The sequence below is a fragment of the Phasianus colchicus genome, chromosome 21, assembly GCF_987193195.1.
Source record: "Phasianus colchicus chromosome 21, bPhaCol1.hap1.1, whole genome shotgun sequence".
Lineage (NCBI taxonomy): Eukaryota > Metazoa > Chordata > Aves > Galliformes > Phasianidae > Phasianus > Phasianus colchicus.
The window spans coordinates 4415516-4429671 of record NC_143456.1 but is presented as its reverse complement, the minus strand read 5'-3'; the positions used below and the strand labels follow the sequence as shown (position 1 = coordinate 4429671).

At 46.2% G+C, this 14156-nt stretch overlaps 1 protein-coding gene across 9 annotated transcripts in view; it reads right to left on the bottom strand.

The window, feature by feature from the left end:
* The window catches only part of COL26A1 (collagen type XXVI alpha 1 chain), a 160604-nt gene that overhangs the window by 32081 nt on the left and 114367 nt on the right, over positions 1-14156 (bottom strand). For all 9 annotated transcript variants that reach the window (XM_090122378.1, XM_090122379.1, XM_090122374.1 and 6 more), the window contains one exon: positions 11073-11134. In XM_090122378.1, coding sequence (XP_089978504.1) covers positions 11073-11134 — 62 coding nt within the window. The remainder of the gene's footprint in view (positions 1-11072; positions 11135-14156) is intronic.

Sequence of the window (14156 nt, the reverse complement as noted above, 5' to 3'; positions counted from 1 at the left end):
TGGCCCACATGAAACTGCAAAAAGCTTAAATGCTGTTGAATCATAAAGGTTGGAAATCATTACTACAACTCTCAAGTCAACCCATAACCATTGTGCCCACTAAACCATGTCCCTAAATATCCACAAGGAATGGAGGATGGAGGGTCCAGGTTGACACTGCCTGCTGATAAACTCAGTTAAAGTGAAGCCCAGGGGAATGGTCATTGCAATTTGTAATCAATATTTTTGGTTTTTATACAATATTTTTCTCTGTTTTAATCTAAATGCTCCTTCCCCCTGCCTCCCAAACTACTAAGCAAGGATAGCCAAGCCCCTGTGCTCCATTGCATGAGTTTTACTCCACTCGCTAGGCAGAAGCAGCTCAGAAAAGCCAAGGGCAGAACTGCTTGCCCTGTGGGGCAGCCAAGGAGTTGTGCTTGGGATGCACAGCTGGCAGCCCTACACTCACCTGGCAAAGCCCAGGTGGGAAACAGGGTGCCCATGGAGCAGGACTGAGGTTTCCAGAACAAGAGTTTTGATCCAAGCATTCAGCATCCCCAGTAAACTCTACATCAGAAAACAGTTTGAGGAGTGCATCATTGTGATTTGTTATAGCACTAGTACCAAACAGGAAACCACCAAATCCAATCCTGATTTACTGGTAGGGGAAATAAAAGAAAATACAGCTCAAATTTTCCACTAAATCCCTAGAAGTTTCAGTTTTTACATGCTGCATTTATCTTTACATAATGAAGTCAGACTGCAATTATAAATGTGAGTGACTTGGCTCCACTCATTTGTTTTTAACTTGCAATTATTATGGGGTTTATCACTTCTTTATTGCAAGGCCTGGTGAGAGCCAGAATTACAGCAATGCCAGGAATGATGAACTTCCTGCAGAATGCACTGGCCTGACAGAACTGAATCAGAAACTAATTAAACTGGGAGCTAGCATAAGTGCAGGGGAACTGAACCTCAGCTGTTGCAAACAAGGGAAACTCCTCCTTTGTTGCATTGTTCCTGGGTCCAGAGCCTCACTTTAATAGTAATAAAAAAGCGAAAGGAATCAGGCCACTGTGAGCCCTGCTTCTATCCAACAGCTTCTCGGATGCAAGGCAAGAAAGGAATTGGTTCCGTATGCCTCGTCCACTTCTATGCTCCTACCCTGTAATTTGTCAGGCTGAAGGAAATATGCCATCAGTTCAACAAACACTCAAGCATGTGCCTTGCCACAATCGGGCTTAATTCCCACTGACGTGGGGCTCAAGTGAGCATGGAAGGCATTCTCTGAGTCACTATATGCTGTTATATTATCCTCTTGCTTCCCCAGCAAAATACCTGAACAGCGTTGCCAAAGCAGACTCAGCAATAGAGGCAAAACCAATCGGTGTGGTGGTGAACTGAGGGACCAGAGCCAGGCCATGGTTTGGATGCTCCTGCTGTGGCAAGAGGATGGCAGGCTGTGCTGGACACAACTCAGCACCAAGGAGTGCTGCAGGATGAGGTGACAGTAAACCCATGGTCAGAGAGCAGCAAACTGCAAGGGCTGCAACCCCGGGGCAGTGTGAGCAGAGCTAGCACAGCCCGGCTGCAGGAACAGCTCCAAATCATTTTTATGGGTGATAATAAAAACGTGTTACCACATAATCAACACTAAACAGTGGCAACGGTATCCTTTTCATTAAAAAAACATGTTTCAAATGAGCGCATTGCTGATAAACGCTGTAAAGGACTTAAAGGCATGCATGAAATAATCTAGTGTGCGCTTTTATAGATTGGCTGAGTGTACTCTGTGGTCACCAGGGCTTGAGCCATAGTAACAAGCTTATTTTCCCAGGGCACAAAATGACAAGAGATTGGGAAGCCTCAGGACTTGAAATTTGTGAGAAAATCTAGTTTTTATGATTAGGCCTGAAAACGTGTCCAAGAGATGTAAACGAGAAAGAGGAGAGCTTTCACATCCGTGAGATCCAGAGAGCCAAAGTGAAGGAGGGGAAGCACGAGGGATTCAGTCACATTCACAAAGTGCAAACACACTTCTCTCGGCGAGGAGTGTCCTTTTGTAAGCTAGCACAGCATGCAGCACAAACCAGGTCCTTATGAGAGCTCTGGAGACGTTCATCTATTATCTGTCACGTTCTGTTTTTCTTAAAGCTGCCACTGCCCTAGTTGAGGGACTCAGGGAGAATTCCCACTTTCATTAACCAAAAAAAGAAAGTTTCTAGCCCTCTGAGTAAACTGCTGGAAAATGATACCACAGGGGCTCATGGCCAGAAAGCAAATGAGCAAAATGTGCAATGTATTAGAGTCTCTGCATTAAAGGCTGAGTATTTCCTAGTCCACACGGTTGAGGGAGAGAGGAAGGTGGCAAAGAGCAAAGGGTGGGAATGCTCACTGCAGGCAGTGCCCACCTCTCACCACCCACAACGTAAAGGTTGTGGGGAAAATAAAGGAGCAGAAAACAGTGCATAAAGGAAGTGTGTTGAAGCCGTGGATCACATCAGTCACGCAGCCAAGCAGAAGGCACAGAGGTGGTGCAAAGGGTGGAATCTGAGCTTGCTGCTGATGGTGGCAGGAGGGCAGATCACTGCTCAAGATGTGGAGAACTTTCCTCCCAACTTGCACTGCATTGCGCAAGGGGAAGGATGGCCTCGAGTCAGCACAGCACTCAGAGTTTTGCCTCTTCGCACGTACAGAAACAAAAAGTCAAATCGGAGCACAAATGGACGTGCTGAACCAGAGCCTCTGGCAGGAGAGGTCCCACCAGAACAGGGCCTGCCTCTGCCTTCCAGACCCCACCTCCCGCTCGGCTGAGCCGGACTGGAAGGACAGGAGGGCCAGGTCTGCCTGCAGGAGCAGGCCTGATGCAGCGCCTGGCTGAGCGGTCTGCAGGCCGTGCCGGGGGCAGGGGTGATGGCTGTGAGGGCTCTGCAGGTCCCACCAGGCCCCAGGCTCACTTCCGCAGCTCCTGGCACTCACTGTTCTCCCATGGCATGAGACCTGGCTCTCCCCAGCACGGCCTGCTCACATCAGGGCCCTCAGTGGGACGTTAGCACTCCGTGCCTGAAGCTCGGTCCCAGCCCGCTCAAGCCGGCTCCCTCTTTCCCATCTGCCAGCATAAACTTTCTGAACTTCAGACACATACCACATTTCTTGCGTCAGATCAAAAGCTCAGCCTGGGGACAATGGAAATGGGAGGAAGGTTTTCATCTTTTTGAGATGGTCAGTGTTAGAGGATTTTTTTTTTTTTGGCTTACAGTGACTGTCAAGAACCCTATTTTGGTTGTTTGCACACATCAAAAGAAGATTTCACAAAAACAGCCTCCTCCCATCATCTGCCCTCTGCTTGCATTCCTGATGTCCTGTAACTAGTAGGTGCTAGAAACAGCTAGAACAGCAGCCGTGCTCCCAGCGATTTCAAAATGGATACAGCGGGGCTCAGAATATTTTTCTTTGGATAAAAACCCATGGAAATGCAGGGGGGAACATTCGACATAATCCAGATAGATATTATTAATAAATAAACAGGGGATATCTGTTCTCTTGAAGCACTGACAGAATGAACTCCCCTCCATTCCTTTCTGAAAAGGAGGGAAAGAAACTGCGTGAACCTAGCTCATCAGCTAAAAATTCAAGTGTAAAATAAGATTCCCTTGATCTCGTAAAGACATGACTTGATTAATAATGGTAATTGCATAACTTGCTGGATTTATCTTTCTAGCAAATTATTTGGCAAAATGTAAGAAGTTTTTAATCACTCATTCAGACACAGAGCTAAACAGGGAGCTTTACAAAATTTGATGGCGAATGGCATCTCTTGTAGTATTGAGACCTGTGAACACAAAGCTCTAATACAGACACAGCTGTTTGGTTTCGAAAGCCAAAAGGCATTCAGTAAATGTCCACTACATTCTGATGGACTGGGTACCCAGAGAGTTGGGGTGACTTCATCTTTACAGCATCTTAGAGGCTACAGCCAAAGGAGACTAGACAATTAGTGAATGGAGAAAGTTTCATCATATTGATAAATTACACCACAAGCAATTGCTGATGTCACTGTACTGACCCAATGTAGACCAAAAGGTAAAGTTTATGTCATCAGCTATTGCATGGAAGACCAAAAAAAAAGGCTTCTGATGATCCATAGGTAACACAACTTATGCTCCTTCTGCAAAGGTACATGGTTTCCTCGTATAGTTCTACAGGATTTCCAAAAAAAGAGGTGGCAAAAAGTGACTGTTTCATCATCAGCAGGCATCTTCTGCAAGGGAGACACAGAAAGCACAAAATCAAAGGCCAACCTACTAGATGAAGTCCAGTCAAAGTTCAGCAGATCACCAGACCATTGGGGCTTTGCCTGAGAGAGCAGCCGCAAGGCAGGACTGGCACTCCCTCACTGTGATGCTGCACTCAGAGGCACCTGGGGAACTTAGAATCATAGAATTGTTAAGGTTGGAAAGACCAATAAGATCATCCAGTCCGACCATCAAGCCACTCATGTGATTGCTCTAGGCCACTCAGTGCCACATCTACTCTTTTTCCTAAAACCTCCAGGGATAGTGACCACATCACCTCCCTGAGAAGCCTGCTCCAGTGCCTCGCCAGCTCTTGTTACAGATTGGAGATTTACCTTTGCTGCTGTAAAGCCCTGGCACCCCTGCATTTTAGAGCCAGGGAAAGAAGCGGGATGTGGAAAGGATCCAACAGGGCTCACGATGCCGTGCTAAGAGCTCACTGCAGAGCGAATTGCACAAAGGAGCTCAGAGTGAAATCAGACTCCCCACCATTACTTTAAAACACCTGATAAAAATAAACTGGAGCTATAACCTTCCACTCTCAAAATCACATCATTACTCTCTGCCCAATTTATTGCTCGTCACCTGCTGGGGATGTAGCAGTGCTACGGACATGGAGCCAGGCCAGCCTGAGATGAAGTCAGTCCTGAGAAAGTAACATCTGTTCCCAGCAATGGCTTTGAGATCAGCTCTGCTTCCCATCAGGTGAGAAGCACTCAGCTCTGGTTGAGACGTTCACATCAGCCAGCTCCAGTCGGCTGAGTTGCCTTCTGTGCTCCTCTCCTGCACTGGGCTACAGATGAGGAGCTGCAGGAAGGAAGCAGCACAGCTTGAAAAATGAGAGGCTTGGTTCTTTCCTGGTCAGGAAAAAGGACCCCAAGTCACTTTTTGGATCCTGTTTTCCTTGTGGAGCGCCACCAGAATTTCTGAGAGCTGAGTGGAAGTTTAATCCTGTGCCCAAACATGCAGTAAAGGACCTGAATTCATACATCTCATAGGCTCCTCGTGTACCTCCCTTGCTATTACCTACATTTTATTCACAAGAGTACCTCTCTTAAAACCAAAGCTTGCCAACTTAATATTCCCGGGCAGTAAACACACCAAAAGCACTTCCTAATGCAGACAGAGAACTTGCTTGGCAAATTAAGTTGTATGTTAAAGGAAAATTGAATTGTTCGAAGTCATTTTATGAAAATATTAAATATATTTGACTAAAAATGCCAAACTTGTAACTAAAACACTTGGCAGGATGGGGTGGTGGAGAGGGAGGTCTTTAAATGTTTTTGTAGTTTTGGCAAATTATTGACAACATTCGCCAAACACATGCAACTGTCTCAGGGGACAGATTTCTCCTTCTATCCAGCAGTGATAAGAAATAAGATCCAAAAATTATTAGGCTTGAGAATGAAAGGATTATAACTGTCATTCTGAAAGACAGAGGCACGCTCACATCAGAGGAAGGCCAGTACCTGCTAAACAGAGGCATGAGTATTGCTGGTCCGAAAAATGTGGCAGCTCAGATTAAGACCTTTAGATACAAAATTCAGTTCACCCACCAAGTTTAGTTTCATCATCTCTCCTTAAAAATCACTTTTAAAGTTTTATTCTTAGGGTTGTTGTTACATTAACTGACTACAGAAACTCACCAGATCGTTTAAACATTTTGCAGGGATTAATTTCAGTTTGTTCTTGCTCCTAGATAGAACTACCTGCAAAAAATAGACTAAGTATTCCTGAAATTCAGTTCTTTGTTGGAAGTGCAAGAACAGATTCTGCACAGGTCATCAGGAAACTTCAGAGATGATGTAGGCTACCTCCCCATTCAGAACAGAAGGAAAACAAATAACTGCTAGTGTGATCAAATACACAGCATGGAATATCCACAAAGATCTTTCAAATATCAGGCAACCATTACTGTCCACTCAGCCTCACAGCCAAGCCACTGGGCTTTCACCCCTTGAGTCCCTTGGCCACGCTACAGTACCTCAAAACATTTTCTGTTTTCCAAATACTTCCACACTTCAGCAGGGGATTGTTGCAGTGTCTATCAGAGAAGGAAAAGGCGGCCCCATAAAACACCACAGATGGCTGCTTGGAAGAGCAGGCAGATAGAAAATCATTTCATTGTAGTAAAACTCCAAGGAATGGTGCTTCGTAATCAAAAGACATGGGTAGTGAAGGTGCTGTGTGGTAATCTGTTCTACATAAATAGGGTGATTTCATATAAATAGCAATGTATTGATCAAACTTCTGTACAGTACAAAGTTTTTCTTTAAAACCCTTTGGAAACTTCTGCGTAGGGAATCACATTACAAGGACTGCTTTCATGCAAAAAATATGCGTGTCATTTATCAATCACACAATGAATCAATCAGACACTAGATATGTAATGTTATCTCCCTGCATTAAAGCTGTGAATGAAATGCCATGAACTTCTCAAAAGCGGTGTCAGGAGATAAGACTGGCTTATATCAACTCAGATCAAATGCTGCACTCGAGCTCCAACCAAAAGCTGGGATTAATATCCCACTGCCCATAACTCCGTGGTGCAGTTCATTAAAAAGAACTGGGGTTGTGGAGAACCAGCTGAGCAGAAAGCTTTAGGCAGCTGCCTGCCCTCCTGCTAGCATTGCAGGAGGTGGGTGGGCAGCACCTCTGGTCTCTCCTGACATTGCAGCAATTTTGAGCTTTAGCACAGTTTATCTGGGCTTAGTCCTGGTCCCAGGAATGCCAGAAAAGAAGGGCTGAGCTTTAGGAAGGCGTGGTGGCATGAGGAGAAGCTTTTCATTTGAGATAAAAGTAGGGTGTGAGACACTTGTAGTCATGGTGGGCAAGACATGATAGGAGATAAGCGAGGTTTGGCAGATTGCAGAAGAGGTAGTTTGTATCCCTCCATGCACGTTTTCTCGTTCTCAACTCCAGCCTCTCCACCATCCTGCCTCATGTACATTCCCACAACCTGTAGGTTTCAAACTCAACACTATCAGCCAAGCTTTCAAACCTGTGGTAGCCAATGGCTGCAGTATCAAGCAAATGCAAAGGGCCAACTCCATGTAACTCTGAACAGGGAGATACGGATGGATCCAGACTCCACCTCCCTTCACTTCCCGTTACACACAAACATCTCATACAGCCACAAGGGCAGCCTATAGCAGCACTAAGGAGGGCACAAGGTGCATCTGTTCTGCCCCACAGTTCAGCCACATCTCAGTCTCTTCTCCTCCCCAAAGGCAACGTAAGCACTCCCTAATGAGTCATTTTCCACTCCGTTTTCTCGCCTCTCACTTTCTAATCCAACTCTCATATTACAAAAATCAGAGTGTTACTTTTATTACCTCATTTGGACGCTGATCTTACAAGTTGGATGAACCAACTTGTCCTTGTAATAAAAAGAGATGAGAGCACTTCTAGTCACATCCCCACTTTAGGGGGACAGCTGTAGGGACCTCCAGAAGAGGAGGGATGAAAGAAGAAACAGCGGACTTGCAGCCTGTTCTTCCATGGTTGTTCAGCTGGTTTAGCGTACCCTTACTCCTCACAGCCACCGGAGGACAAACCTGCATTTTGCATATCCTTGCACCATGGCCAGACCTGTTTGAAGCTCCACTGAGGCGGCTGTTCCTCCCTGTGACCATTCCCTGAGCTCAGCGTGATCATGCTGGGTTGAAATTCAAAAGGACAAAAGCAGCAAAGCCATTCATGGGTGACCTTTTCTGATTTACACTCTTGAAGTACAAGTGCCCCCTCACACCACTGGAATGCAGACTCTCTTTTGATTTGGGATTGTCATAAATAACCCAGAGATTATCTCGACGTTTCCCACACAGGATACTCCAACCACAACCCATGCAGGGCTAAGGAGTTCTGTACTTTCTCATTCTCAAGAAGACACGTTGCCTCATCCTTTCAGGAATGAGAGCTTCCAGGGAGCAGCTATCCTGTGGACACTTTCACCAAAGGCATATTAAGACACGACTGCTTTACTGAGCATCACTTGATGAAAAGTAGAGATCCTTCTCCAACATCCAGAGCAGGAATACAAACTGTTTTAAATGAATGTAAGCACCTTTTTCAACCATGCTAACAATTGCTGAATTACAACAACTGAGGTCACTGCACTGCTTGTGTAGATCAAAATGAACTTAAATTAACCTGGAAAAAAGGGCAAATCAGCATATTTCTCCTGTGTATAGCATCTGTGTTCATGTAATGTTGCTTCACTCTCCATTTAATCGCTATATACCATCAATTTTTGCACTGCACCCACAGCTTATCAAACAAAGTGGAAGCCAGCAGATGAATATCATCACTGTTAGGCTGTGCTGTAGAAGATGCACTTCTACCAGCTATATTATCTTTAGCACATCACAGTATAAACAGATAACTCATTTCCCTCCTTAAAAGTAAACCCTTTGATGAGCTTTGCTCACAACTTAGGTCTCTGTGGGAGCATAGTCAAGACAGAAGGAAACCCATCTCAACAACAACATAAATTGCCTCATTATCTCCCCAGAGCTCAGGGATTTTCCTTGCTTTTGTAATTGGCTAAGAAGTAAATGAATATAACTAGCTAGAGAAAGGTCAAGTTGGAAACGCAAGCGTTCCAAGCTGTAACTTTTCAAACTACAGTGAAAATGAGGTGTCACACACAAATGCTCGCATTTAGAATGCTCACATGGCTAAAACAGATGACAGCAGTCCTCCTGCAGGCCAGACAAACCTCCAGCAGCAGTGTCCACTCAGCAATACAAGGTGCCTGGACTGCACAGTGATGCAGCACTAAAACAGAGAGCAGATTCAGCTGGTGGAGCTGCCAAAGGTCATCACCACCAAAGTGCCCCATGTCTCTTGAATTCAGCGGCTCCACCAGCTGATCCAGTCTGGTTTCCAGTTACCTGGAGTCTTGGAGGGCCACAGCTGGTCTTGGCATTCAAGTAATTCCTCCAGCAAGAGGCTGTCACTCTATGATATGTTAGTGTGAGTTATGAAAGTCCCAGGTTCAGGAAGGTGGGGAGAAGGGCTTTGCTTGATAATGGCACCAAAACCCTTCAAAGGTCCAGCTGGTTCCATCTTGGCACTGGAGCTCACATACATCTTTCTCACTGTCCTCATGTCAAAGGCTTCACAGGATGGCAAAGCCTTCAGCTGTCAGCACTGTGTTTACTGGCTGACAGCTCAGCGCTCCCTCCCAAATGCAGAGCAGTATGCAGCATGACGGCTGCCAACACACAAAGCCTTTCTGAGAAAACACATCAGGTCTGCCAAGCAGGGGAAAATGCCATTTGCTGCACATGTGCCCCAGGTTAGAGCAGGAGATGTGTTCCTGCCTTCAGCAGAGCCCCTATGCAGAAGGCAAGCAGGCAGCACTTCCCAAATACCGTGGGCATTGGGCAAGTGGTGCCAACACCAGAGCTGCTTTAAGGTGACAAGAACTTTATACACCTGATTTAAGCCACCTTCATACCTGTACAACAAATCTGCTGACCTGGGTGTACTTTCACATGTGGGCTAAGAATTCTTGAGGGGGTCTGGGAGGACAGGAGCTGCCTCCCACTCCACCAGGTCCTGCCAGGTCTGTGGTGAAAGTTGGGTTTAGCCTCTTACACTTTGCTGTCTGATGCAAGCAAGCAGAGTCCAGGTCCTCTGCTGTCAGGACTTCAAAACAGGGTCTTAGTTATGAATTTCCAGTGAGTCAAACGAAGAAAGCCCTGGGAAGGGAAGGAAGGTAGAGCTGGCTGCAGGCTGAGTTCAGAGTGCTGATTTACATCTCTCTGAGGCTGGTCCGTGTCTTACTTGGACTCAGGACTGCATGCACAGAGGTCGGTCACCAGCCCCTCTCCTCTCGCAACGCCTCCAGCTCGCTGCTGCCAAAGAACACCCACCTGCCAGGTCCCGCTGCGCTGAAACACAGCCCAGCTCAGCTCTGTCCTTTGCACTACAACAGTTGTTTCCACTCGAACAATTCACAATTCCCCACAATTTCATTCCCCCTCCCCTTTCATTTTCCCCGAAGTGAAATATAACTGCGAAGGCTTTGAGGAAGTTCCAGACAACATTGCTCACTTCATTTCAGCTCAGACAATTCCCAAATTACCAGACTATCATGCACCGGCCTCAAAACCACCACACATCCAACCTCCCCCCACCAAAGGTTTCTCCCCAAATTCTTTTATGTCACTGATAACCATCTGTTAATGAATAATAACAGCAGCACATGCCTTAAAGGAACCAAAGCACCACATCCAACAGCCAGGATGGGGCTGGCACTGAGGGACCCCAAATCAAAGCGGACCGACTGACTCAGCGTCTCTGTAACTAGATTGGAACAACTCATCCGAATCCCAGTAGGTAGAAATTAAAACGATTCACAGGAAAAAAGCACAACGTGAAGGTCTCCCCTTAACATTTTTTTCCACTAAATTGTGCGTAAAAGCCTCCCATATTTGAGAAAAGGGCTGAAACCACAGGAATGGATGGCAACTGAAGAGCAGGCTGAACAACTGTTCTCACAGAAATCTGCAAACCTGTACTGCTCTGGTTTGTGCTCTGCTTGGTAATGTTCCACAAGGCATTTGAGTGAGACAGACCAGCATAGGAGCTTACTTCTTTCCTGAGCCAGGGGAATCCCTGCTTTACATCCCCTCTTGGTGCACAGCAGCTGAGCTCTGCTGTCCCTGCTGGCTGCACAGACAGAAGGACAGACACCTCATCTATCCAAGGGCTGCCAACTCCCCACCTTCTTCTCCAGCAACTCCTAGAAATCTTTTGCCAACCTGAAGAATAAAGGTACATCCTTACCTTGGCCTCAAGCGTGTTCAGCCTCTCGGTCATATCTGCTAATCTCGTGCAGTTCATGCATTCTGCAAAGAACAAAACAACATCATGTGAAATCTTTATGCACTTTGCATTTTCATCCATAGTTTTCACTCTGCAAACCCAGATCCCTTTTCAATCCAAAGCACACAGCAAAGTGCTTTCAGATCAGTTATGCAGGGAAGAAAATAAGTATCTGGTGCCATTGTGCAGGTAAGCAGCCACAGCCATGTTTTCTGTAATATTGTCTGGGGCTGTTCAGTGCTGCCGAATTGAAAACCAGCCTAATAGGCAGAAGGTATGGGGAGAAAAATGGGTTTTAGGATTTTTTATGCTGCCAACCACTACAACCTGTTACCACCAGCAGAGATGTGTTCTGTTGCTGGCAGTGGAGGGGCTGTGCTCCCACCTCAGGACACCAGGCTGCACGGCCACTGCTCCAATCCTGCTAAAATACCAGAGGAAGCAATGCACATAAAGAACCCCCATCTCTGCGGGGTCCTACTGCATCCCCAGGCTCTGTAACCACCCCCACAACAACTCATCAGTCTCAGCAGCAGCAAGAAAAAACAAAACTGATCCTGGGGTTGAGGCATGAAGTGGTTTCCATCTCACTTCGCTGCATAGAAGCAACTGATAGGCAGCAGCCACCAAAGGGGTCTTGACAGGATGCCTTACCAACAACAAACGTTTGCTTAATGGGCTCTGAGTGCTGTTTAAAATGATTGCTTGGTACAAAGGACATCACTTATCTAAACAGGAGGCCTGCTGCTTTGCCTCTGTTTTCATTTCAGCAGTTTTAAAGTGAGTGAAGGAAGATGAAGCCCTGACCAGAGATTTAATCACCAAGCACTTTCCCAGTACTTCGCTGCAGTGCTGGATGCCTGCTCCCAGTGAGCAAGAAGCCTTCCAGACGGTGTGCTCACCTATCACAACTTCTGAAGCTCAACTGGTTTTAAAAAGGGAAAATGACTTGCAACATAAAGCATTACAGAAAGTAAACTACCCATACTCAGGTGATCAATCACCACCAGCTCACGTCCCAGAGAGGGGATGCACGTCTCTGGGTGCGTTTCTGGGTTCCCTAATGGCCACTGAAGCAGCACTTACTGCCAGTATATGGGGCTGGGAAGGCTGACCCATAATTTTTGAGCCATTGAACAAACTGTGCAGGTGTGGCTCCGAGGAAGTTGTGTTGATGCAGAGAATGTTCAGTAACCACACTGCCTACCTACAGAGAGGAATGGGATGAATGTTCAGGAGACTGTGGGCTTTGCCCTACCCAACCACCACCAGGACACCTGGCATTCAGTTGTAGACCCTAACAAGCCATGTCCCCTTCTGCAAGAGGACCCCTGAGGAACCTCTCAAATCTTCACCCACAAACTCTTCCCGGTTTTATGGAGCACATGGTATGCACTGATGGCTCTCAGCCATACAAAGATTTTAGTACGTGGCTTGGAGGGCCAGGAAGTTTGGCTGTTCCTCAGCAGTGATTTACAGCCCAAGAAGATTGCTTGAGTACTAACAGCAACCAAACCCCCACTGCGTAAACCTTCCAAAACAATTCTTTTCTTGACCCCATAGGATCACAGAAACCCTCCCTGGGGATCTGAGCAGTTCCCCAAAGGGGTCAGACACACAGCTTCCAACCGATGGTGCCGGACATTCTGCAAACAAAGCATCTGATGGTTCATGCATGCTTTGATGGAGAGATTTCCTCACAGGTCAACGCTGACACGAACTTTCTTTTAACAACATATAACATTTGCTTATTGTTATTCTCCACAACTAATCCTGGACAAAAGCATTTCTTGGTCTGAACTGGCGTGTGGATACACAAGTGCCATTGGTGTGTTGTCCCACTGGGAAGGAAATGGGTGAGGCTTTCTTGGTCTGGATCTGCCTGCAGTGTGAGAAACTGCGAGTTATGCTCTGTGTGCAACCAGCTTCATGCTTTTGATCTTGTTCATCCCCATAGAAAGATAAGGAAAAATAAATCCAGTGCTCCCAAGAGCCAAAAGGCGTACCAGATGTGTTACAGAGCTAATAAAATATGGAGTCCTATTCTCCCTTCTGCTGGCTTGCACATACTAATGACTCCCATAGGTTTCAGAGAGACTGGTTTGAACTGCCTGAAAACCACCTCTGGTGTAGATTTTGAGACACGCTGATCATTTAAGCTCTGTTTGGAGAGCTTGCTTCAAAAAAGGGCTTGTACCACCCCTGTGTGCAGGGCAAAGCAGCCCAAGGGGTGGACATTCCAACCAGCACCAGCCCAGCAGCCCTTCTGCTCTTGAAGCATCTCTAGAAGTCCTCTTTATTATTAGTGATAACTGGGAAATGCTGGGAAAATGTAGCCTAGCTCCCTCAGGAGAACTACATAGCACCCAAGCTAGATTTGAACTTTCATCCTGTCCTTCTCAAAGCGCCCAGAAACCCCCATCCACACCCAAAGTACTTAGTCTAGACCCAAAAGACATTTAACTAATCCAGAAAGTGGAAATCCTAATGCAAAACAATATGCTTAACTGAGGAAAATTGTCCTGCCAGCAAATCCCTGACATTTATCTAGCTAACCAGCAGATGGATGATGCTCACAAACACAAAAAGTGAGACCAACACTTAGCATCTCTGATACACAAACTGCATTCACAGCACACGAGGGACCAGGTCATTTCCAGATATGGGGTCATTATTTGTCTTTGCAGAAAGCCTGAGGATGATGGTGAGAAATCAAGACAATAAATACCTTCCGTAACTATTCTGCACTTACGTATTTACTCTTACCTTAATCCTGATGGCTGGTGGTTCCAAGGCCCGACACTGTAAAGTCAGATTTTCTGACCAGGGATAAAGCATTCTGCTTCATTAAAGCCAGCCTGAGAATCTCACGTCATTATTCCACAATGCATGTAGCACTGGGTCAAATACATGTGCTCTGTGACCTGAAAGTCCAGAGCAGACTCTTTCTGTCTCTACAGAGATACATCACTTGTTGCTACACAGAACCACCGTTTATTTCCCCCCTATTCCTAGTTGGCAGATTTGTATTTCTCCAGCTCAACT